At 43.3% G+C, this 24,933-nt stretch overlaps 1 protein-coding gene across 2 annotated transcripts in view; it reads right to left on the minus strand.

Annotated features, from left to right (window-relative positions):
• wdr44 (WD repeat domain 44) overlaps positions 1-24,933 on the minus strand; it is a 79,749-nt gene that overhangs the window by 5,179 nt on the left and 49,637 nt on the right. For both annotated transcript variants that reach the window (XM_084319793.1, XM_084319792.1), the window contains exons 10-16: positions 21,670-21,753; positions 20,331-20,437; positions 9,900-10,051; positions 5,200-5,338; positions 2,603-2,664; positions 1,364-1,480; positions 495-617 (exon numbers count right to left, since the gene is read on the minus strand). In XM_084319793.1, coding sequence (XP_084175919.1) covers positions 495-617; positions 1,364-1,480; positions 2,603-2,664; positions 5,200-5,338; positions 9,900-10,051; positions 20,331-20,437; positions 21,670-21,753 — 784 coding nt within the window. The remainder of the gene's footprint in view (positions 1-494; positions 618-1,363; positions 1,481-2,602; positions 2,665-5,199; positions 5,339-9,899; positions 10,052-20,330; positions 20,438-21,669; positions 21,754-24,933) is intronic.

Raw genomic sequence — 24,933 nt, forward strand, 5'->3', positions numbered from 1 at the left:
TCCTGGAGACACAGAACACATGAACCCTGACCTCCACATGAACCCTGACCTCCAGATGAACCCTGAGGTCCTGCAGACACAGAACACATGAACCCTGACCTCCTGCAGACACAGAACACATGAACCCTGAGGTCCTCCCTGAGCAGACCTCCTCCCTCAGCAGACCTCCTTCAGCAGACCTCCTCCCTCAGACCTCCCTGAGCAGACCACCCCCCTCAGCAGACCTCCTCCCTCAGACCTCCTCCCTGAGCAGACCTCCCCCCTCAGCAGACCTCCTCCCTCAGCAGACCTCCTCCCTCAGCAGACCTCCTCCCGAGAAGGTCTCATTCCACCACCCGCTGGTTCAGGGAAGGTCTCAGAGCACCACCCGCTGGTTCAGAGAAGGTCTCAGACCACGCCCCGCTGGTTCAGAGAAGGTCTCAGACGACCACCCGCTGGTTCAGAGAAGGTCTCAGAGCACCACCCGCTGGTTCAGATCCCACCTCCCGACTCACTCTGGGGTGGAACGCGATGGCGGTGACGAAGTCTATGTGCTGGAAGCAGCAGAGACACTCCCTCCTGGAGATGTGCCAGAGGCGGACCGTCTTGTCCATGGAGGACGAGAGCAGGAAGAAGTTCTGCAACGACAAGACAAACGTCATGATTACGTTTCAGATGTGGCGGTAGATGTGTTGTATTGTTTTTAATAAGACTGCCGTAAAGAAATTATTATAATTACATATATATTTTATTGTTGGTGGACGTAGCAGCACACTAAATGTTATTAATTATTTCCTTCCCTTAATTATCCCCCCCCCCCCCCCCCCCCCCACAGCAGAGTAAAACACTCTGAACAATAACTCTGAACAGCTTGTTTTGACTTATTAATCTGAAGACGTCTAACCCTGAACAGCAGGGAGCATCTACAGCAGGGGTTCTCAAACCTTTTTATACCACGACCCCATTTTATTTTGGTGACCCCACACTTAATCTCTTAACTGTCACCGGCCCCGGGCCATCTTGTTAACAATTTGCCCACCGGCCCAACGCGCCACTTTGCTGACCACTAGCGGCTCGGGTGTGCATATTCGAATTAAAGCCCTATTTGTTGCCTGTCAATTGCCGTTTCAGGCTACAAAATCTGTTCAGCGGTTCTTGAGTTACATGCCGATATGTGAGGCTATTTAGCAGAAATATGTTGCCAGAACATAAAAAATAAATAAAAGTATAATTGTATTTAAATTTTATTTAAATTTTTTTACTTGCCAATGCGCAACCCCACTGTCACCTACCCACAACCCCACTTTGTGTTGCGACTCACGACCCGTAGTTTGAGAACCGCTGATCTACAGTATGTCACAGATAACATGTTCCGACGCGTCACCTTGGACCAGGACAGGTCCAGCAGGTCCGCTGTGTGGCCCTTGTACTTGCAGAAGGGCACCGGGCGGAACGGGGCGTTCCTGTCCTCTGTGTCGGGGTCCTCCGGAGCACAGCCCAGCTGGGGACAGAGACACGGCTCAATGTGGACATCAAGTCACTAACTAAATAGTGTTTTTATTATAGCCAGCCATGTACAATCATTATATTACTGTATATATATATTTATCTGCAACTGTTGGATATATCTGCATATATCCCTTTTCACATACCTGTATATATTATATCTATATCCCATACCTACTCTTAATAGTTATACCACTGGCCAGTATGACTTACCATAGTATATTTATATCAGTATGTCTTGTGGACTTTCAAAAAAAATAAAAAAAAAATAAAAAAAAATCACAAATGTAAAAATCAAAGTAAGCTCACACACAAAATCCAAACTCAATGACCGAAAGAAGGAATAGGCTGAAGCACATGCTTATTTTTGCCTATCCTTTACAATTCTTAAAAACTAAATATACTTTAATATAAGAAAGAAAAACGTCAAATATGCTGCAAGATATAATTTAAAAAAGAAATTTAAGAAACAAAAAAATCTCCCCTGAGAAGTACACAACTTCAACCAGTCACTAAGGCTATTCCACAATTTAACTCCCAAAATTTAAACACATCTAGCTTTTACATGAGTTCTTACCTTTTTACATGTTTTAAGAATACACCACCCTCTTAAATTATACTTTCCTTCTCTTGGTTGAACTGGTAGGTTCTTACTCTTAGCACGAAAAAATCTCCAAGGTTTTTATGTACACCATATCTACAAATTTTAATGTGCATTAAAAAACCATAGTATATTTATACCAGTATGTCTTACTACCATAGTATATTTATACCCGTCCCCCCTTTATACCTGTATCACTGTATAGCATAATTATACTGTACATACAGTACATCAGTTTAGCATAATACCAGTAGCTTGTTATATATCATGTTTAATCCCCTGTACATTGTATATTAGTATCGCACTTTACTGTTACAGTTGCACTCTGGTTGGATGCCAAACTTCTTTCCATTGCACTGTACTTGTGCTGCATAATCTAATGTGATCTAATCTGATCTGTAATGCAGAACCAAGAGGGGTCACTAGAGGTCACCATTTGACAGCGTTACAGATTCTACCTTTATTGATTTATTGTATTGGTTTATTCAGCACAGATCTGGACATTGTTCTACTCACCCCGTCTGTGTCCGACTTGGAGGAGCAGAGGCTTTCCTGAGACGGAGAGGGGGACACACGCCCTGGGAGGGAGGGAGGAGGGGGAGGAGTATTATCAGGACAGCAAACTCAGTTATTCACAGGCATGCGTTCGTCATGGGACGGGGTTGCACTCCGTGCAGGGTCAGATAAGTACTCGCTATAGGTACCCACCTGGGCTACTTTGCATATCAATATAGCGCCGGTCGTCAGGTGTGTTAAATACGTTCTCAGATACATTCACACCTAACTTGTTGTGAATGACATGTGTTACATTCCATTCGTAGAGGCAATTAGGCACTGTCTCTGTAGTCTGTGCGCCATTAGTGTGTGCAACCCCAGTTGATTTCAGGAACGCACGCCTGGTTATTCATCAACCAACCACAGCGGAGAGTTGGTTCATCAGCAGATTCATTTCTCATTAGACAAAGTAGCTTCTTTCTTTCTTTTAATATTTTTACTGAAATAGAATACATGGATGGAATATAGGTGGGCTGCCTGTCAGACTTAGTAGCCACTGACCAGACTTAGCAGCCACTGACCAGACTTAGCAGCCACTGACCAGACTTAGCTACTGACCACTTAGCAGCCACTGACCAGACTTAGCTACTGACCAGACTTAGCAGCCACTGAATGAATGAATGAATGAAAACTTTATTTAACAGATTGCAGAATGGGTACAATACAGTACGGCTCAATACACACAATTGTTAAGGGGATGCAGACCAGAGAAAGACGTCCCCATTTTCAATTCATATTGACATTGTTATGGGAGATTAATAATATAATAATGAGCAATAACTTGTTCTGAGTCCAAAAGTTGAAATAAGGAAATAGAAAATAGATTTAATTCCTCACATAGATCAATTGATAAGGAATGCACAGTTGAAGATCAGACCATGTAAACAAATGTCCGATCACCAAGTGAGGACGATCTCTCGTTCGGCAAGACCGTTAATACAAAATTAATATATACATATGACGTGGAAGGAGCTGGAACATCACCCTGAGGATTGGCTGAAATGACTATTATGGCTGCCTCACAAGGAAAACAGAGCGGATCCCATAACAATGTCACTTATGGCCTTATAGCAAGGATCAACATAGTTCATAACCATATTGTTTTGACTGGCTAATGTGTGCTTCTCTTAAAGAGAAACGCACACATTACGTTGATATCTGATGACAGCGCCCTCTCATACAATACCACAATGGTATGATAATATATTTCCACGACAACATTTATGACATACACAACATACATGACATTTATGGCATAGGGACATATAGGTATTTAGTACTTATACATTTGTGACATAAACGGTATTCAAATATACAGTACTGTTACCCATAGATCCTGACAGAGTATATACATATGATGGGGAGGGGACTGTACATTTGGAGGGGGTGGGTGGGTGGGTGGGAGAGAAATATACATACGGCGGGGAGAGAATATATACATGCGTGGGGAGGAGACTGTCTATTAGGAGACTTAGCAGCTACTGACCAGACTTAGCAGCCACTGACCAGACTTAGCAGCCACTGACCAGACTTAGCTACTGACCAGACTTAGCAGCTACTGACCAGACTTAGCAGCTACTGACCAGACTTAGCTACTGACCAGACTTAGCAGCCACTGACCAGACTTAGCAGCTACTGACCAGACTTAGCAGCTACTGACCAGACTTAGCAGCTACTGACCAGACTTAGCAGCTACTGACCAGACTTAGCAGCCACTGACCAGACTTAGCAGCTACTGACCAGACTTAGCAGCTACTGACCAGACTTAGCAGCTACTGACCAGACTTAGCAGCCACTGACCAGACTTAGCAGCCACTGACCAGACTTAGCTACTGACCAGACTTAGCAGCCACTGACCAGACTTAGCAGCTACTGACCAGACTTAGCAGCTACTGACCAGACTTAGCAGCTACTGACCAGACTTAGCAGCTACTGACCAGACTTAGCAGCTACTGACCAGACTTAGCAGCTACTGACCAGACTTAGCAGCCACTGACCAGACTTAGCAGCTACTGACCAGACTTAGCAGCTACTGACCAGACTTAGCAGCTACTGACCAGACTTAGCAGCTACTGACCAGACTTAGCAGCTACTGACCAGACTTAGCAGCTACTGACCAGACTTAGCAGCTACTGACCAGACTTAGCAGCTACTGACCAGACTTAGCAGCTACTGACCAGACTTAGCAGCTACTGACCAGACTTAGCAGCTACTGACCAGACTTAGCAGCTACTGACCAGACTTAGCAGCTACTGACCAGACTTAGCAGCCACTGACCAGACTATTGCAGAAATGCACCAGTATTTGGCTGGTGGCTGGTAGCAATTTCAAGTCCTGAATAACCAAAAGCTTTACCATAAAAAAAAGGATATGGAGGATATGTTCAAACAAATGATACAGTTACTGATGAACAGATACTGATGGTTACTGTCAGTGTTGTACTAGTTACTGGTTAGTGGCTACTGGTTACTGGTGCCAGAGGCTGATGCTTACCGTCAGTGTTGTACTGGTTACTGGTTACTAGTTACTGGTTACTGGTGCCAGAGGCTGATGCTCACCGTCCGTGTTGTACTTCATCCTCATGTTGTTGAAGAAGTCGAAGGCGTTCTTCAGGACCCAGATCCGCACCACATTGTCCTGCCCTGCCGTCGCCAGCAGCCGTCCACAGTGAGAGAACTTCATGGTCCACACTGCCCCCTGGAGGCAGGGAGGCACAAGACCACACATTCAATGTGCTATAGATCCACATGTAGACTAATCATTAGATAATAATAATGTGCTATAGATCCACATGTAGACTAATCATTTAGATCGAAATACATCTTAAATCAGAAATCACTGTACTCTGTATTGCACACTCATTGTCATATTGTGTTGAAGTTTGGGGAAATACATATAAAACCAACCTACTAAAAATATACACTGTAAAAAAGAGCTATAACAGCTATACACTGTTTACTGTCAGTGTTGTACTGGTTACTGGGTACTGGTTACTGAGTACTGGGTACTGGGTAGTGGTTACTGGTTACTGGTTAGTGGTTACTGGGTACTGGTTACAAGGTCATTTAGATAATAATAATGTGCTATAGATCCACATGTAGACTAATCATTTAGATAATAATAATGTGCTATAGATCCACATGTAGACTAATCATTTAGATAATAATAATGTGCTATAGATCCACATGTAGACTTATCATTTAGATAATAATAATTAGAGCTGGGCCATTAACAGCGTTAACGGGCTGCGTTAACGCCGGACTATTATCGCGCGATAATACAATTGACGCCGTTAATCTATTTCTCAAAGTTGGGTCTCGGAGCCACACATTAGTGTGATGTATTGTCCTTAAATACTTGCCATAGTTCCCAGCGTGACATTGTGCTAATGTGTCAAACTAAAGTAGTGGTCCGGTAATCATTGTTATACAGGTGAGGTTAAGAAGTCCTCAGGATATAACACAATTAGGCGATGAGGACGTCTGAATCTGCGCAATGCAAGAAAGAATAAGTCCGTCAGGACGTTTGTTTACCTTATTAACGTTAGCTTAGCGAGTTAGCATGTTAGCTCACGTTGCACCGGCACTTAGAAACATCTACAAGAATCCACTTGACACACTAAAGGAAGGATCGACTGGACTATCGTGAGTGTTTACAACAGAAATGGCTTGGGTTATTGGAAATATTGGACCGTTTGATGACAATGTGGAACAATGGAACTGTTACACTGAGCTTGAGCTACATTGGATTTGTTGAGAAACCTGCTTCTGCATGAATGAATGAATGAAAACTTTATTTAACAGATTGCAGAATGGGTACAATACAGTACGGCTCAATACATACAATTGTTAAGGGGATGCAGACCTGAGAAAGACGTTTGTCTTGTTTCCATCAGGGTCCCCCATTTTCAATTCATATAGACATATATGACATACATGACATACAGATAGTCAGTACTGCTACATCTATACATTTATGACATTCCAGATTTGCAAATACAGTACTTTTTGTGATACAGAAGGAGTCAAGAAAAGGGAGTATATACATTTGACGTAGAAACTGTACATTGGAGGAGGTTGGGTGGGGGGGGTTGGGTACATTGGGATATTGACAACCATACTGGGTAATTTACATTGGAGGTGGTTGGGGGGGGGGGGGGGGGGGGGGCACACTGTATAAACAAGTAACACTGTACATTGAGGGGGGGGGGGGGGGGAGACACTGTACAAACAAACACAATTGTACATTGAACTATTGACAAAACCATACTAGGTAAATGACTGTACATTGGAGGGGGTTGGGTTAGGATATTTACAGGGGCCAGTGTTGAATTGCAGTCTCCCGTAGGTGTCCCTTGAGAGAGGTTTTGAAAGTGGGTAGTGATCCACATTCCTTTACAGCTTTGGGTAGGGCGTTCCACATTGATGTGGCATAATTGCGAAACGTGTTTAGTCCCTTATTTGAGCCGAATCTGGGTTTAACATGATTTGTGGAGCTCCCTCTGGTGTTGTGATCGTGGTATTCACTGACCTTTGGGAAGTATTTTGACATGTACATGGGTACCTTGGTCGTGTAGTGTATCTTGTAGACCAGGCCCATTGCAAGTTGTTGTACTCTGTCGTCTACTCTAAGCCATCCTAGGTTGTCAAAGTGGGCAGGGGTGAGGTGGGTTCTAGGAGTAAGGACAAGCAGTAGTCTGACCAGTTTGTTTTGAGCTGTTTGTAATTTTGTTTTTAGCGCCTTTGAGGTGCTTTGGTACCATGAGGTGCAAGCATAGTCGTAGTACCCCTGAATGAGTGCTCCTGCCAGAGTCTTCAGGGTGTTCTTGTTTACCAGAGAGGAGATCCGGTACAAGAATCGAGTTCGTTGGTTGACTTTTTTTATTACATTGGATGCCATTTTGTCACAGGAGAGATTAGCCTCTAGGATGGAACCCAGGTAGGTAATTTCATCTTTCCTTGTGACAATATTGTCACCCACTGTAACTGAGAAGCCGTCGGTCTTGCTGAGTTTGTTATTTGAACCGAAGAGAATGGACTCTGTTTTGCCCATGTGTAATGATAGTTTGTTATCAGCGAGCCATATGCAGATTCTGCCTAGTTCCGAGCTGAGGGTTTTTTCAACCTGTAACTTGTTCTTGTCAGAGACCAGCAGGGCTGAGTCGTCCGCAAACAGGAACAAGTTGCAGTCACAAGCTGACGACATGTCATTTGCATAAATTAGGAACAGTAGCGGTCCTAGTATGCTTCCTTGTGGAACACCACAGCTCACTGTGAGGGGGGGGGGATAGAGTACCGTTTACCTCCACCATCTGTTCCCTCCCCTCAAGGTAGGATTGCATCCAGCTCACTGATAGACTATCAAAACCAATTGCAGCAGTCTGTGTGTGAGCAACCAGTCAGCAGCATTGTGAATTTAGAGATTCACTAAAAGACAAATTGAGAGACAGGCTTGTGTGTGGATTAAGAAATGAAGGTGCACAGAAGAAACTACTGACAGAGTGATTTGACACTGGAGAGCTGTCAATATCAGTGTAACAATGGAAATGGCATCAAAGGAAGCCCAGCAGCTACATGCAACGACGAGTAGAGTGCACAAGGTCAGTGACGGGCAAAGTGACCAGGGTCTGTGTTTTCGTTGTGGAAAAACAGGACATCTTGCACCAACATGTTGGTGTAAAGAAATGGATTGTCGTAATTGTGGAAAAAAAGGCCACATAGTGTAGAAATAAGAAGGGCACAGAAAATTACAATAAGTCTGGTTTTAAAAGAAACACTGGAAATTACAAAAAGAAGAGACATGTTCATGCTGTTGAACAAGGAGATAGAACAGCTAGTGACTCCTCAGATGAAGAGGAGAGGATAAATCTCCTCCTCTGGTCATTATCATTTGAGCCATTTTAATCTAGATTAATCTAGATGAACTCCAGGATATCTATGCCCACCTCTAATAATAATACATCGACAGAGCTTTTAGAAAGGTGCAGAATAAAAGAAGATTTTATTGAAGATTTTAAGAAATGATTGATTCATGAATTCATAATTAACACTTTAATCGCCATGGGTTAAATTCATAATTTACCATCCCTCGCCAGCTCTATTTGTCTATGGAGAAGTTCCCCTTCTTTGCAGGGCTATAACTTTTTAAATTCTATTGCTAAATTGCCATTATTATGGCCCATTCAATGTCCTATATGTATTGTTCAGGGTTGTAGCAACGTTAAACTTTTTCATTCACATATTCATACTAAAATATGGTCTAAAGTATAAGTATGTTTTTATCGTTTTCTGCAGCTTTCTTCAGAACGTGATTTATAGCCCTAAATGCATTATATTGATGATCAAATAGTTTGGTAGGAATCTGTGCGAGATAAAAAGTTTCAACTGGACGTGGTTCTAGAAGTTTCTACGCATCATCTGATGATGACCGGATGGGCGGGGGATCGTTTATAATTCCGTGGGCAGCGTTAGATGATTCATCCAGAGTGGGTCATATGTTCATCAGATCAGTTAGTATAGAATACGTTAGAAAATAACGCTGAATCTTACCGTGGCTTCCTCGCGCCGCTGGCAGATGAGCGTGGAACAGATTTTTTTCTATTATGGGATGTAGAAATGCCCGATCCATTTCTATAGCGAGTAGCCGGACCACATATGGATGAGCACTACCGGTTCAAAGGTTAATATCCGGTTGGCGATCTGCCGATCGGCCACCGGATGGCGCTCTTGAACCGCTAGAGAGTTGAGAGGAGATCAGCAGTGTGTCTCAGGGCTCCGGAAAGGAAATATGATTTCGATGACAGATTTTTGAAATATTGACATCAAAGACGAGTTACGGCGTCTTCGGCAGAATGAGCATGGCTCGGAATGACGTGAAAACTCGTCCGCGGCGATCATAGTGTTAAAAGTTTTGGCAGGTCCAAAATGTATGTTGTTGTTTACATGTTGCATGTATCCCCTCCCTATTTCCCATCTCCCCCATGTGGAACGCTCCTGATTGGATAAACGTGCTGCTAGTCGAGACATGCCGACATGCTGGTGCTCTAGTGCGACATCTAGTGGCTCAGTGTTGTCTATAGCACCTTTAAAGTGAGAAATCGTTGGACTAAATGTAATCATTTATCAGGTATTTGCCGTCTTGGTAACTGTAGTGGTGTTACTTCCTGTTTCCTTCAGACAGACGGTACAGACTCAGATCTCACCATGTGGTCCCCACTCAGGTTAGGGTTAGGGGTCAGAGGTCAGGGGTCAGATCTCACCATGTGTTCCCCACTCAGGTCCTGCACCACCTTGATCTGGTCAAAGTCAAAGGGCCCCTTGAAGCTGTGGGCCGCCTTGAACTTGGCCGGCCGGGTGTAGGGCATGCCTTCATCATCACTGGAGGACGGCTCATCCTGGTCTGTGTGGAACACTGATACAGACACACAGACATAGGGACACAGGGACAGGGACACACACACAGAGACACAGAGACACAGGAACACAGACACACACAGACACGCAGACAGACACACAGGAACACACACACAAACACACAGACACACAAACACACAGACACACAGGAACACACACACAGAGACACAGACACGGAGACACAGACACACAGAAACAGACACACAGAAACACACACAACTTTTAACTAATGTTTTTGTATCTTCATCACAAACACTTAGCCTCTTAAACATTAGAGCAAAAACAGGGCCGTTTTTGTTTTTGACGACTGCATATCTTTTTTGCAAAGCTTAACTTTATACCTTATACTTATAGCACATGCATGGGTCTGGTCTCTTTGGAAAGGAAACATTCTGAAGTTGCTAACACAATAAAGAATCACTGTGAGTGCTAATGAAATAGAGTAACATAGGTTTGAACACACTCTAGTCACCCTAACTGCCTCTTTGAACTGCTGCGGTCAGGCAAGTGCTACCGGAGTCTCATGGCCAGTACAGAGAGACTCAGAAGGAGCTTCTATCCCCAGGCCATCAGGATGCTCAATGACAATGACACTATGTAAAAGACCATCAAATACACTCACAGCACACATACACACGCACACTCACTTTAAATAAACAACTCACTGTAGCACCCACTTTACCCAATTTAGACACTTTAACACACTTTATATTTATTGGTAAAGAGATTTGCACTACAACTCATACCTCATTGCACCTTACCCTAAGTTGTACCTCATCCCATTTCTGCATTGTACTGTATATTGTAACTCAGTTACTAATTTTTTCTACTCTGTATTGTATATTGTATATATGTATATTGAACTTTTGTTTACGTACTTTTGACTTTCTATTTTATACTTTATCTATTTTTTATCTAGCACACTCTCAGGAGCAAAACAGAAAAAACCATTTCATATAAAAGTATTCTGTATTTTTGTATGACAACTAATAAAGAAACATGAACTTGAACTTGAAGTAAAAGTTGTGTGTACTCACATTTCAGTTTAGTTGTTGCCAGATGCCTGTTTTTAAGTTTCAGCATATAGGTAGGAGCTGGAAAACACAGCGGTTCCATAGCCTGAAGTCTTATGTAGTACACGTCCAAATTGTATAAAGATCCCACAGAAAATGAGTGTTTGAGAACGTTTTTTGTAATGTGTGTACCGGTAAAAATACAGCGTGATTATCCAAAATGGCCGTCCACTTCCATTCATTCTGACGCTTGAGTCGGGACAAAGGTATTTTTCGTCAACATTCCCCCACTCTCACCCGCCCGTCTGGGAGCGGACGCTCGTTGGCTACAAAGGTGATCAATCATTTTCGCCATCAGCAGTGATTGGTCAGTTCAGGACCGTTGAGAACAGGACGTGGTCACTTGACGGAGCGGCCTGGTCAAATGACCCTCGCCAGATATATCGTCTTGTAACTCGAGACCCGAAGCACGCAATTGGTTGAGTGTGGTGGCCATCGAAAGGCGGCAAATTCAACTTTCTATCGGTGTATTGGATGATCAGCGAAAGGAGCCGGTAGACGAGCGAAAGGTGCCGTGAGTGTGTGCCGGGCCGCCGTCGGGCTGTCCAATGCTTAACTCATTGTCTGTGACGCTGTTTTCCCATCTCTACTCCCTGGTGCCAGCGTTTCAGACCGTTTTAACGATGTTTGTAGAGCCATCATATATTCTATATTATAGCTATGGAGACATACTATGGCTCATTTGAAAGGCAATATTTATACTCCAACAGGGAACAAACCGTTTATTTATACATACTCCGTTCCTGCGCAATCCCAGGCTAAAGAGTGGCCCGTTTAAAAAAAATATCCATGCTCATTTTCTAGAAAGCAAAATATTGTGTTTTGTGTGCAGTATGCGCAGTTCGTGCTTGTTGCTCGATACATTTCCAGGTCAAGGGCCAATGCCTCGTGTTTGAGGAAAAAGTGGAGAACATCCGCAGCTCCTTCTCCCAACCATTCCAAATGCTGAATCGAGAACCTCATCCTTCACTCTGTCATCTTTCTCTCCCATTACAGAAGCAGAGACCCTGACACTGGTAACGTCAAACCGTCCGACTACTTGCCAGCTGGACCAGCTACCCTCCCCACTCCTCCAGACCATAGCACCAGACATCCTCCCATTCCTAACTGCAACCATCAACTCCTCACTCAACTCGGGGGTGGTCCCCACCTCCCTAAAACAAGCCAGAGTCACGCCGCTCATAAAAAAACCAACCCTGAACCCTACTGTCATAGGCAACTACCGTCCTGTCTCTCTTCTCTCCTTCCTTTCTAAAACACTTGAACGTGCTGTATCCAACCAACTTACTACTTATCTCTTACAGAATGACCTCCTAGACCCTAATCAGTCAGGCTTCAGGACTGGTCACTCCACAGAGACAGCCCTCATTGCGGTCACAGAGGCACTTCACTTAGCAAAAGCGAAAGGCCTCTCCTCTGTCCTGATTCTCCTAGATCTATCTGCAGCCTTCGACACAGTCAACCACCAGATCCTCCTTGCGGCCCTCGCAGGAATGGGAGTGGCTGGCTCTGCGCTGACATGGCTGTCATCATACCTCAATGACCGCTCCTACCAAGTGTCATGGAGAGGGACCCTGTCGGCCACCCGCCCCCTGCGGACGGGTGTCCCCCAGGGCTCGGTTTTAGGACCCCTTCTCTTCTCCCTCTACACTAAATCACTGGGTAACATTATCACGTCTCATGGCTTCTCCTACCATTGTTATGCCGACGATACTCAACTCTTCCTCTCCTTCCCTCCCTCAGATATCCACGTCTCTGTGCGGATCTCAGCCTGGATGACGTCCAACCACCTCAAACTGAACCTAAGCAAAACAGAATTGCTCCACCTGCCGGCCAAATCCTCCCCCCTAACCGACCTTTCAATCACAGTCGAGAATGCAGCTGTGACTGCGTCCCCGACCGCCAAGAACCTTGGTGTTGTCCTCGACGACCAGTTGAACTTCTCTGCTCACATCGCAGCGACGACCAGAACCTGCCGATTCCTCCTGAGCAACGTCAGAAGGATACGCCCCTTCCTGACAAAAGAAGCCACCCAACTCCTCGTCCAATCAACAGTCATCTCCCGCCTCGACTACTGCAATGCACTGCTCGCTGGCCTCCCGGCCACTGCCACTAAGCCTCTTCAACTCATTCAGAACGCAGCGGCCCGCCTGATCTCAAACCTACCGAAGTCGGCCCATGTCACCCCACTTCTTAGGGACCTGCACTGGCTCCCCATTGCTGCACGAATCCGCTTCAAGGCCCTCGACCTAGCATACCGTGCGGCAAAGGGAACCGCTCCCGCCTACCTCCGGTCAATGGTCTCTAACTACACACCCTCAAGACCCCTACGCTCTGCATCTTCTGGCCGCCTCAGACCTACTCCTATCCAAGCTCCGGGAGGGTCATCAAAGAGAAGTCGCCTATTCTCAGTCCTTGCCCCACAATGGTGGAATGAACTACCCACCCCAGTTAGGACAGCCGAATCACGTCCAATCTTTCGCCGTCGACTAAAGACGCACTTCTTCAACCATTATCTGAATTAAAAAAAAAAAAAAAAAAAAAAAATCTAACCCTAACTAACCGTACTGTCATGCACTTGTCCTAATAAACTAACCTACACTGTAGCACTCAACACTTTGATGAACATTGTTGCTCAGCTGATAGAGTTGTGCCCTTCCTGATGGCTTGTCGTACAGAACTTGTAAGTCGCTTTGGATAAAAGCGTCAGCTAAATGACTAAATGTAAATGTAAATGTAAATGATGCATAGATTGTTCTATTCACAAAACCACGATGGGTATTCTTACCTGCTTCTCGACTTGGCATCCATTCTGGCTCATCTAGGTCTGACTCTGTAATCTCGCTGTCTGTGTCGTTATCGCTGAACATTTAAAGTGAAATATTCTGGCTCTGGAATGCCTCGGCCAGTTTGACTTTAGTATTTTTATGATTTACCAGAAATGCTGAGTCTAACGTAGTCCTGTGAAAACGCACCTCATGGATGGATAATCACCTTTTTTCCTCTTCATAATAATCTCCAATAGTTCGCTACACACGATCGCCATTGTCGAGTCAGTTTGCTGCCCGAGTGCAAAACCCCGACAGGAAACTAGCCCAGATGTACTCAAAAGGTAGGAGACACTGCCACCTATCAGGATTCAATCGTTATCACAGTGTTTCCAAATGCATACACAAGGTCCGGGGGACTGTTTAACACATCAAGTGCCGTTCAGCAGGGGGTGCTGATATTATATTAAATACTATAGCTATGGATCTAATAATTGTCAGTGAGTTTCTTCCGGTCAACATGCAAAAAACTGATAATTTTTTCATCCATACATTTGTTTTATACCGTGGTGAATATGAGTATAGTTTTAGAGTGATCCTGTGTAATCCCAGGAAACGGAGCTTTACTGCATTTCATTATAAATCGTGCCATTTCTCGCCTGATTATTGAATCGATCTGAAATCAACGCTAGATTATCGGTATTATGTTTCATCATGCATGCACGAAAGGGTGGGGGGGGAGATCGTTTTTCTATGCTTCGAGCGCCACCAATGGCATACATTACAGTACATTAGACACACGCTGCGATCGCGGGGAAAAAAATATCGGATCAACGCAAGATTGATAACATATAGTCAGTCCTTGAAGTCAAGTTAGACCGCGCTCTCAGTATCCAACACTGGGTGCTAAAATCCCAAACATTATGAAGAAAAAGGCGAAGGCCGGACCAGCACTCTCAGATTTTAAAAAATGTTATTTAATGGCAGCCTATAATACAGACATGTTTCGGAACGTGTTCCTTCTTCAGTGTAATAGGCTAGCAGTGATAGCTTGTAAAAATGGGAGCTATATACCATGAGGGCAGGAAGTGACATCATAGAGGTGAGCTTGGGAATGCCAGTCAACTTTGACCTCCAGAGTAAGGACTTGATAATGTAGCATGTTGAAAACAAATATATACTAGAAACTAAAATAAGCCTATAGCAAACACCAAATTCTATGAGCAAAGAAAAACAACAACAGAAAGGAAACCTTTCACCATTTGTAAAATAATAGTAATGATAATAATACTCATGATAATAAAAGTAATAAAAGTCACTTGTAGGAAACAGGATCACAACTTTTTTCATTCATTCCCTTTGGTACGATGCCATTAATCAAATGAATATAGTAACCTGTCTCCCCTCTAGAGGGCATTGTAGATTAACAAGTTCCTTAAACAATAAGAATGCATTAGGAGAAATAGAGAGATACGGTACACCCTTAAGAGAGGACAAAGTGGAGCTAATCACTCAAATGTACACTTGAAATGTCAGTAATGGTGTAAATCTCCAGGGCCGATGAACTTTTCTTGCATACTCCTCCGTGGTGGAAGAGGGCCTTCTGGAAACATCTTCTACGGAGGGAGCACAGCGGAGACATCTCCTTCTTAGGTCGGTCTCTGGGCTGCCAAATAGGCCTGCGGGAGTGCAGGGGGCACCAAGTGTGTAGACAGTCCCGTTCGTCTCCTCGTCTCCAGCATCTCTTATGCCGCTCGGTGTCTTGCCGATAAGCAGGCCCCTCTGGATGATGGCGTCCTGCCAATAGTTAGTAAGGGTCACGCCATGGAGTAGGATACGAGTCTCTCTCTGCTTCAGGCAAGAATGGGACTCGTGACTCCATCGTTGTAGCTACGAAAGCTGATGTATATCCACTAGGGACAGTGTGAACTGTAAACTCTGGAGCTGCAGGTCTCTAAGCTACCAAAGTAGCTATGTATCAAAGTCAAGTTAGACCGCGCTCTCAGTATCTAACACTGGGTGCTGAAATCCCAAACATTATGAAGAAAAAAGCGAAGGCCGGACCAGCACTCTCAGATTTGAATTTTTTTTATTTAATGGCAGCCTATAATACAGACATGTTTCGGAACGTGTTCCTTCTTCAGTGTAATAGGCTAGCAGTGATAGCTTGTAAAAATGGGAGCTATATACCATGAGGGCAGGAAGTGACATCATAGAGGTGAGCTTGGGAATGCCAGTCAACTTTGACCTCCAGAGTAAGGACTTGATAATGTAGCATGTTGAAAACAAATATATACCAGAAACTAAAATAAGCCTATAGCAAACACCAAATTCTATGAGAAAAAGAAAAACAACAACAGAAAGGAAACCTTTCACCACTTGTAAAATAATAGTAATGATAATATACTCATGATAATAAAAGTAATAAAAGTGACTTATAGGAAACAGGATCACAACTTTTTTCATTCATTCCCTTTGGTACGATGCCATTAATCAAATGAATATAGTAACCCGTCTCCCCCTCTAGAGGGCATTGTAGATTAACAAGTCCCTTAAACAATAAAAATGCATTAGGAGAAATAGAGAGATACGGTACACCCTTAAGAGAGGACAAAGTGGAGCTAATCACTCAAATGTACACTTGCAATGTCAGTAATGGTGTAAATCTCCGGGATCTACGGAGGGAGCACAGCGGAGACATCTCCTTCTTAGGTCGGTCTCTGAGCTGCCAAATAGGCCTGCGGGAGTGCAGGGGGCACCAAGTGTGTAGACAGTCCCGTTCGTCTCCTCGTCTCCAGCATCTCTTATGCCGCAATATATGCCGACCTAATAGGAGATGTCTCCGCTGTGCTCCCTCCGTAGAAGATGTTTCCAGACGGCCCTCTTCCACCACGGAGGAGTATGCAAGAAAAGTTCATCGGTCCCGGAGATTTACACCATTACTGACATTGCAAGTGTACATTTGAGTGATTAGCTCCACTTTGTCCTCTCTTAAGGGTGTACCGTATCTCTCTATTTCTCCTAATGCATTCTTATTGTTTAAGGGACTTGTTAATCTACAATGCCCTCTAGAGGGGGAGACAGGTTACTATATTCATTTGATTAATGGCATCGTACCAAAGGGAATGAATGAAAAAAGTTGTGATCCTGTTTCCTACAAGTGACTTTTATTACTTTTATTATCATGAGTATATTATCATACTATTATTTTACAAATGGTGAAAGGTTTCCTTTCTGTTTTTCTTTGCTCATAGAATTTGGTGTTTGCTATAGGCTTATTTTAGTTTCTGGTATATATTTGTTTTCAACATGCTACATTACCAAGTCCTTACTCTGGAGGTCAAAGTTGACTGGCATTCCCAAGCTCACCTCTATGATGTCACTTCCTGCCCTCATGGTATATAGCTCCCATTTTTACAAGCTGCTGAGATGCTGGAGACGAGGAGACGAACGGGACTGTCTACACACTTGGTGCCCCCTGCACTCCCGCAGGCCTATTTGGCAGCCCAGAGACGGACCTAAGAAGGAGATGTCTCCGCTGTGCTCCCTCCGTAGAAGATGTTTCCAGACGGCCCTCTTCCACCACGGAGGAGTATGCAAGAAAAGTTCATCGGTCCCGGAGATTTACACCATTACTGACATTGCAAGTGTACATTTGAGTGATTAGCTCCACTTTGTCCTCTCTTAAGGGTGTACCGTATCTCTCTATTTCTCCTAATGCATTCTTATTGTTTAAGGGACTTGTTAATCTACAATGCCCTCTAGAGGGGGAGACAGGTTACTATATTCATTTGATTAATGGCATCGTACCAAAGGGAATGAATGAAAAAAGTTGTGATCCTGTTTCCTACAAGTGACTTTTATTACTTATATTATCATTACTATTATTTTACAAATAGTGAAAGGTTTCCTTTCTGTTGTTTTTCTTTGCTCATAGAATTTGGTGTTTGCTATAGGCTTATTTTAGTTTCTGGTATATATTTGTTTTCAACATGCTACATTATCAAGTCCTTACTCTGGAGGTCAAAGTTGACTGGCATTCCCAAGCTCACCTCTATGATGTCACTTCCTGCCCTCATGGTATATAGCTCCCATTTTTACAAGCTATCACTGCTAACATATAGTCCTTACCTTGTCTCTGATGTACTGCAAAAAGAATAATCCAATTATCTGATCACCATTTCAAATATCCACAGCGATCCTGTGTCCAACGTTATCCAGCATTGCACATGAACGGGCGGGCAGGGACCCTTGTCGATGCCATCCCTATAAGCGCTTGTTTTGCCGGAGTGTCTAGAACCCGCCCCCACGCCGCAGCTTGGCCGAGAAAACAAACCACATCATTTCAAATGGAGTGCAATAGCGGCCGCAAGGGGTTAGGTGGCGGTATCGGACCGTTGCGGTCTCAGACAGTGTCACATAGTCCTACAGCATAGCAGGATGAATTATGAATGGAAATAGCGAATAAAAGAAATAACGACACAGAAACGTAGATCTACGTTTCCGGCACTCAACCACTGGGCCACAGAAACGTAGATCTACGTTTTTGGCAATCAAAGGGTTAATATCTTCAACCATTATCTGAATTAAAAAGAAAGAAAATAAATATCTAACCCTAACTAACCTTACTGTCATGCACTTGTCCTAATAAACTAACCTATACTGTAGCACTCAACACTTTGATGAACATTGTTACTCAGCTGATAGAGTTGTGCCCTTCCTGATGACTTGTCGTACAGAACTTGTAAGTCGCTTTGGATAAAAGCGTCAGCTAAATGACTAAATGTAAATGTAATATCATAATAAAAAAAATTAAAAAAACATTACAAAAAATATATACTCGTTTTTGGCGTTCAATGAGTTAAGAGGTGAACTAATGTTTTTGTACCTTCGTCACAAACACTTAACCTCTTAAGCCCTAGCCATATTTTCAGAAAATCCGCCTAAAAATACATACCTAGGTAAATGGAAGATTGCTCCACTTCTACAAGGTCCATTTGCATGTTCTTGGTATCTAGGGACATCTATGGATCTCAGGGAATGTATTCCCAGTGTCAGAAATTACTTAATTAGGCTTGAGTCAATTGTAATGAACCAAAGGAGAATATCAATTTTATTTTTTTCATCTTTGACAGTGCATAACACCATGCTAAAAATGACCAGACATGAAAAATTGCCACTGAGCTCATTCAGCACCTTCTTGAGATCACGTGTACAAAAAATAGAATAAAGGGCAGATGATAAACAGGAGATTTTGTAGAGACTGTACTGAATTCTGCCATCCGGACACATGCAATTTGAAATATGATTATAGAATATAGAATATTAGGCCTATAAATTACCTTATTATGGCCAAGTCGCACATCTATGGGTCAGGCAGAATCTCCTCTTTCCATCGATACAGAACATATGAATTAATGTTGCTTTTTTTCTCTTCAAATGTAGCAAAGAGTAAAGACCCTAACCCTGTCAAAACAGCAGTCAAAGTGTATATTTTCAGCACTACATTTGTTTACCAATGATTTTAAGTGTTATTATTGAAATAAGAGTTTATAGAAATCTTAGCGCATCAAGTCGGAAAAAGGCGCTTATTGATGATGACTTGGCGCAACCTAACTTGAGTGGTCTTTTGAGAGAAGAGACCCAGAGCTTTCGATGGGCTTTCGAATAAAAATAAACTACACTTCCCGGCTCACTCCAGCCCCAGTCAATCATCTGACTTCTAGCGTGAACTTCTTTTTTCCCCCTCGAGATCATATCTCACGGGTGAAACAAACCTGAACGTTATTGGCATAAAATAGAACACAAGTTAGTTTCTTTACCTTTCTGTGAACGTTTAGCAAAAAAACATGTTGCTATCTGATGGCGGAGCCATTTACATTATAAAAAAGTAACTACTTACAGTAGATTTCATTCATGGTTTTTGCTGCCCTGTCAGGCGCGCCTGGTGGTACTAAATCCAGATTGAACTCTGCCATTGGAAAGGGGAGATTTGGCCAGATCCATAGATGTGTGACTTGGCCATAATAAGGTCATTTATAGGCCTGATATTCTATAATCATATTTCAAATTGCATGTGTCCGGATAGCAAAGTTCAGTACTGTATCTACAAAACCTCCTGTAAATCATCTGCCCTTTATTCATTTGCTTAGATAATTTGTACACATGATCTCAAGAAGGTGCTGAATGAGCTCAGTGGCCGTTTTTCATGTCTAGTAAATTTTAGCATGGTGTTATTCACAGTCAAAGATGAAAAATACAATAAAAAAAAAAAACTGGGAATACATTCCCCGAGATCCATATATGTCCCTAGATACCAAGAACATGCAAATGGGCCTTGTAGAAGTGGGGCAATCTTCCATTTACTTAGGTATGTATTAGTATGCAAATTTTCTGAAAATATGGCTAGGGCTTAAGAGGTCAACTATTTTTGTACCTCCGTCACGAACAGTCTTGACCTTGTTGACGGCTTTCTCTCCGTACTCCTCTGCGAAGTGCTTGGCCCTCTTCACCGACTTCCCCAGGAACTTCTTCAGCTGTGTGCTGGTGAGCAAACGGATCAGAGATCAGACGACAAGGATTCAGCTCACAGCCTGGTTAAAGGCCCAATCAGGACTATGTCCTCTTTTTAGATTCGATTAAAATGTATCGTCATCATGCAGCACAAGTACAGTACAACGAAAAGAAGTTTGGCATCCAACCAGAGTGCAAATGTAACAGGAAAGTGTGATAGTTAATATACAATGTACAGGTGATTAAACTGGGTATAAAATATATAAATACTCATAATAATCATAAGCAGCCCAACGGAGGTTTATTGTAAAATGCAGCATTAGCAGTAAGACAGGGCTCCAGTTCTTATAAAGCACTCAGCAGTGAGACTCCAGTTCTTATAAAGCACTCAGCAGTGAGACTCCAGTTCTTATAAAGCACTCAGCAGTGAGACTCCAGTTCTTATAAAGCACTCAGCAGAGAGACAGGGCTCCAGTTCTTATAAAGCACTCAGCAGAGAGACAGGGCTCCAGTTCTTATAAAGCACTCAGCAGAGAGACAGGGCTCCAGTTCTTATAAAGCACTCAGCAGAGAGAAAGGGCTCCAGTTCTTATAAAGCACTCAGCAGTGAGACTCCAGTTCTTATAAAGCACTCAGCAGTGAGACTCCAGTTCTTATAAAGCACTCAGCAGTGAGACTCCAGTTCTTATAAAGCACTCAGCAGTGAGACTCCAGTTCTTATAAAGCACTCAGCAGTGAGACTCCAGTTCTTATAAAGCACTCAGCAGTGAGACTCCAGTTCTTATAAAGCACTCAGCAGTGAGACTCCAGTTCTTATAAAGCACTCAGCAGTGAGACTCCAGTTCTTATAAAGCACTCAGCAGTGAGACTCCAGTTCTTATAAAGCACTCAGCAGTAGGGTTGGGCATCGTTTGGATTTGAACGATTCCGGTTCCGATTCTCCATTTCGATTCCTGTTCTAAACAATTCTCGATTCCGATTCTTTGAGATATATATATTTTTTTATCTACATTTTTTTTCATACTATTCACATTGTCAGTTGACTTGATAGTTTAATTTGGTTGCTGTACTGTAACTAGGGTATTAATTAACAACGTTTTTTAAGAATCGAAATGCAAATATGTTACTTCCGGTTCCAAAACCGGAAGTTAGGAACCGGTTCCTATTACAACCGGTTCTCGGTGCCAAACCCTACTCAGCAGTGAGACGGGGCTCCAGTTCTTATAAAGCACTCAGCAGTGAGACGGGGCTCCAGTTCTTACGTTTTCTGCTTCAGTTTCCCTCCGTCCGAGTCGGTCAGGGCTGCCGGACACTTGTCATCATCGTCTGACTGAGCTGCGTCGTTCCTGCAGGAGAGACACGAGTCAGAGACACGAGTCACATGTCAGAGACACGAGTCACACATCAGAGATGAGTCACGCGTGTATTATTGTTAAGTTGTTATTTAGTATTTACTTATACATCAGTATTTACAGTGTATTATTATTGTTAACACATCGGATTGTTTCGGATCCAACGGTTGAGGGCCCATGTCCGTGGCTAGGTTGTTTTGGCTTTTATTCCATTTTAATATCCTACTCAATGTCACCGAGCGGCACTGCAGATTTACCCTACTCTTGGAATTCGGAAAAGTGCATTACCGGCCAGATCCTCATAGGGGCGCTGTCTCGATAATGCAGTGTTCCCTGTTACAGACCGGTGTTTTATTTTTATTTTTTAAGAATGGATTTTTCTGTTAGCCTAAAGCTATGCGTGTAGCCGATTGCCTGAAATAGTTTTTGGGACGCTGAATTCAGTATGCAGTAAAGGATTATAGCATCAGCCAATGGACATATGGATCTACCAGATGGCGATCGATAACTGGGAAATCCTTTTTGCAGTCCAACCGGCCACAGGTAAGAGCTATTGACGTCAATTACAGCCCAATCAGGCCTTGTTTTGATAGCCATCCACCCGGTCAGCGAATTAGGCTACTGAGGCTAATGCCGTTATTGGTAATCAATAATCAGAAACAACGTCCCCCGCCCCCCCCCCCCCCTTTCATGCATTCATGGTGGACCATGATACTGATCAAATGCATTTTGATTTTTATCTCTAGCTTGTCTATGGCCGAAACGCCATTCGATTTAACGTTATTAGCTTAGCGCCCTGTATCTCGCGTTCCAAGAAATATCCCAGAACATTCTGCTATAACGTTCATATTCAAGACGCTATAAAATGGGAACGTATTGATGAAAAAATTATTTGTTTAAGGCATATTGAAGGGACGGTTTATAGTGTCAATTGACAATGAGAATGGACAGATAGCAATAATATAAAGTATAGATTTAGCTCTACAAACAGCCTCACGCACAATGAAACCTTATTATGATATGCTGGCCGTATAGAGTGGGGCCCGTCTAATCCCTGTGGCCGTCAATGTGTTAAGTTGTTATTTAGTATTCACTTATAACACCAGTATTTACAGTGTATTATTGTTAAGTTGTTATTTAGTATTAATTTATACACCAGTATTTACGGTGCATTATTGTTAAGTTGTTATTTAATATTCACTTATACATCAGTATTTATTTACAGTGTATTATTGTTAAGTTGTTATTTAGTATTCACTTTGTAGTATCCGAAACTTGTTGATGCCGTAAGCTTCAGACGCTCTCAGTCTTTGAATCCTCCCGTTCCATATCCACGCACAAGAAAAGCACCGACCACGAAGTAGTATCAACTATTTAATGTCCAACTCGGGTTTACACGTTCTTGTTTCCTAATTATATATAGAGCAGCGAGATTAACAAAGTTTATCCAGAGAGAGAGGTCTAAAAACTGTCTGGCTCCACTCTCTCATCACTTGGCCTGAACACCGGTAAAATCTGCGTTGTTTTCTTTCTAAACCAAAAGCTGTCACCTTGCCGCAGCTGACAGTAATCAATGACATCACCGTTATCCTGTCAAACTAAAAGTCCCTCGGCCTATCAGCCAAATATCCTGTAAGAAACAAACTAACAACAAAGAAAACATTTTAACTTCTATAATAATAATATCCATCTATTTATCCTATGAAATACAAGGCCAAAATGCTTTTCTATTAACTGCTATTAACTGAAATTACTCTTAATTACCAGACTAGGCATTTAGGCACCTACATTACCGGCCCCTAATTGTTATCAACAGCCTTGAAACAATTACCCAAAAATATAAACTTAAGGCGTCTAAATGTCATTTAACTTAAATATCACAATCTAAAGTCTCAAAATTAAACTAGACTGAAGAAGTGAAGCTCTTGATCTTCGCTCTGCCCATGACGGAGACTTGACTTCGGTTCATCATCTTTTTCTCCCCACCCGAGGTGAGGCTTTGCCTTCGGAATAAAGTTCATCAAAAGTCCTCAGACTCGTGAAGAAGGACGAGCTTGGTTATTGGGCGACGAAGCTCGTTGGTCTTGGTCTTGACTGTCACTTGGCGAACAAAACCTCTCTTGTCAGGAAAGGTCTCCACGATCCTCCCAAGTGGCCATGAATTTCTGGGCGAAGTATCATCCACGATCAGCACCACGTCACCTTTACTGAAGTTTCTTCTAGGTGTGGACCACCTTTGTCGTTCTTGGAGCTGGGTGAGGTACTCCTTGCACCAGCGTTTCCAAAAAACGTCTGTGATGTACTGAACTTGTCGCCATCTGCGTCTAGCGTACTGATCGTCTTTATTGAATACTCCGGGTGGTAGTTGGGGCTTGACCTTGAGTAGCAACAAGTGGTTGGGCGTTAAAGCCTCCAGGTCGTTGAGATCCGTCGATGCCTTTGTGATGGGTCTGCCGTTTATGATGGCTTCGGCTTCACACAACAGAGTGTGAAGCCCCTCCTCATCCAAGGTTTGTTCCTTCACTGTTGTATTTAGAACTTTCCGCACGGAACGGATCATCCTTTCCCAGCTCCCTCCGTGATGAGAGCCTGCTGGCGGGTTGAAGTGCCATTGGATACCTTTCTGCTGCAAGGTTTTCTCTATCTCGTTGGTATTCCACGTCTTCAACGCTTTCTTTAACTCAGTGTCAGCTGACCTGAGGTTGGTTCCATTATCCGAGTACATCTCTCTTACTTGTCCTCTTCTCGCAAGGAATCTCCTGATTGCGTTCAGGCATGCATCTGTGTCGAGTGAAGATGCTACCTCTAGATGCACGGCTCGTATAGCGAGACACGTAAAGATGACTCCGTATCTTTTTGCCTCCCCTCTTCCTCTTTTTACTAGGAATGGGCCGAAGTAATCAACGCCGACTCTTGTAAAGGGGGGGTCGTCTGGCAGGACCCTGCAGGTAGGTAGGTCTGCCATGAGTTGCTGTCCAGTTGTTCCATGTAGCCTTTTGCAGGTGACGCACTTATGCAAAAAACGTCTGATGGCTCCATTTGCTCCAGGTATCCAGAACCTTTGACGCAGCTGAGCCAACATGTGATTTCTTCCTGCGTGAGCTGTGTTGTCGTGAATATGTCTCAGCACAAGCCTTGTGATGTGCGAGTCTTTGGGCAAGATTACTTGCTGCT

The sequence above is a fragment of the Notolepis coatsorum genome, assembly GCF_963971535.1.
Source record: "Notolepis coatsorum genome assembly, chromosome: 8".
Lineage (NCBI taxonomy): Eukaryota > Metazoa > Chordata > Actinopteri > Aulopiformes > Paralepididae > Notolepis > Notolepis coatsorum.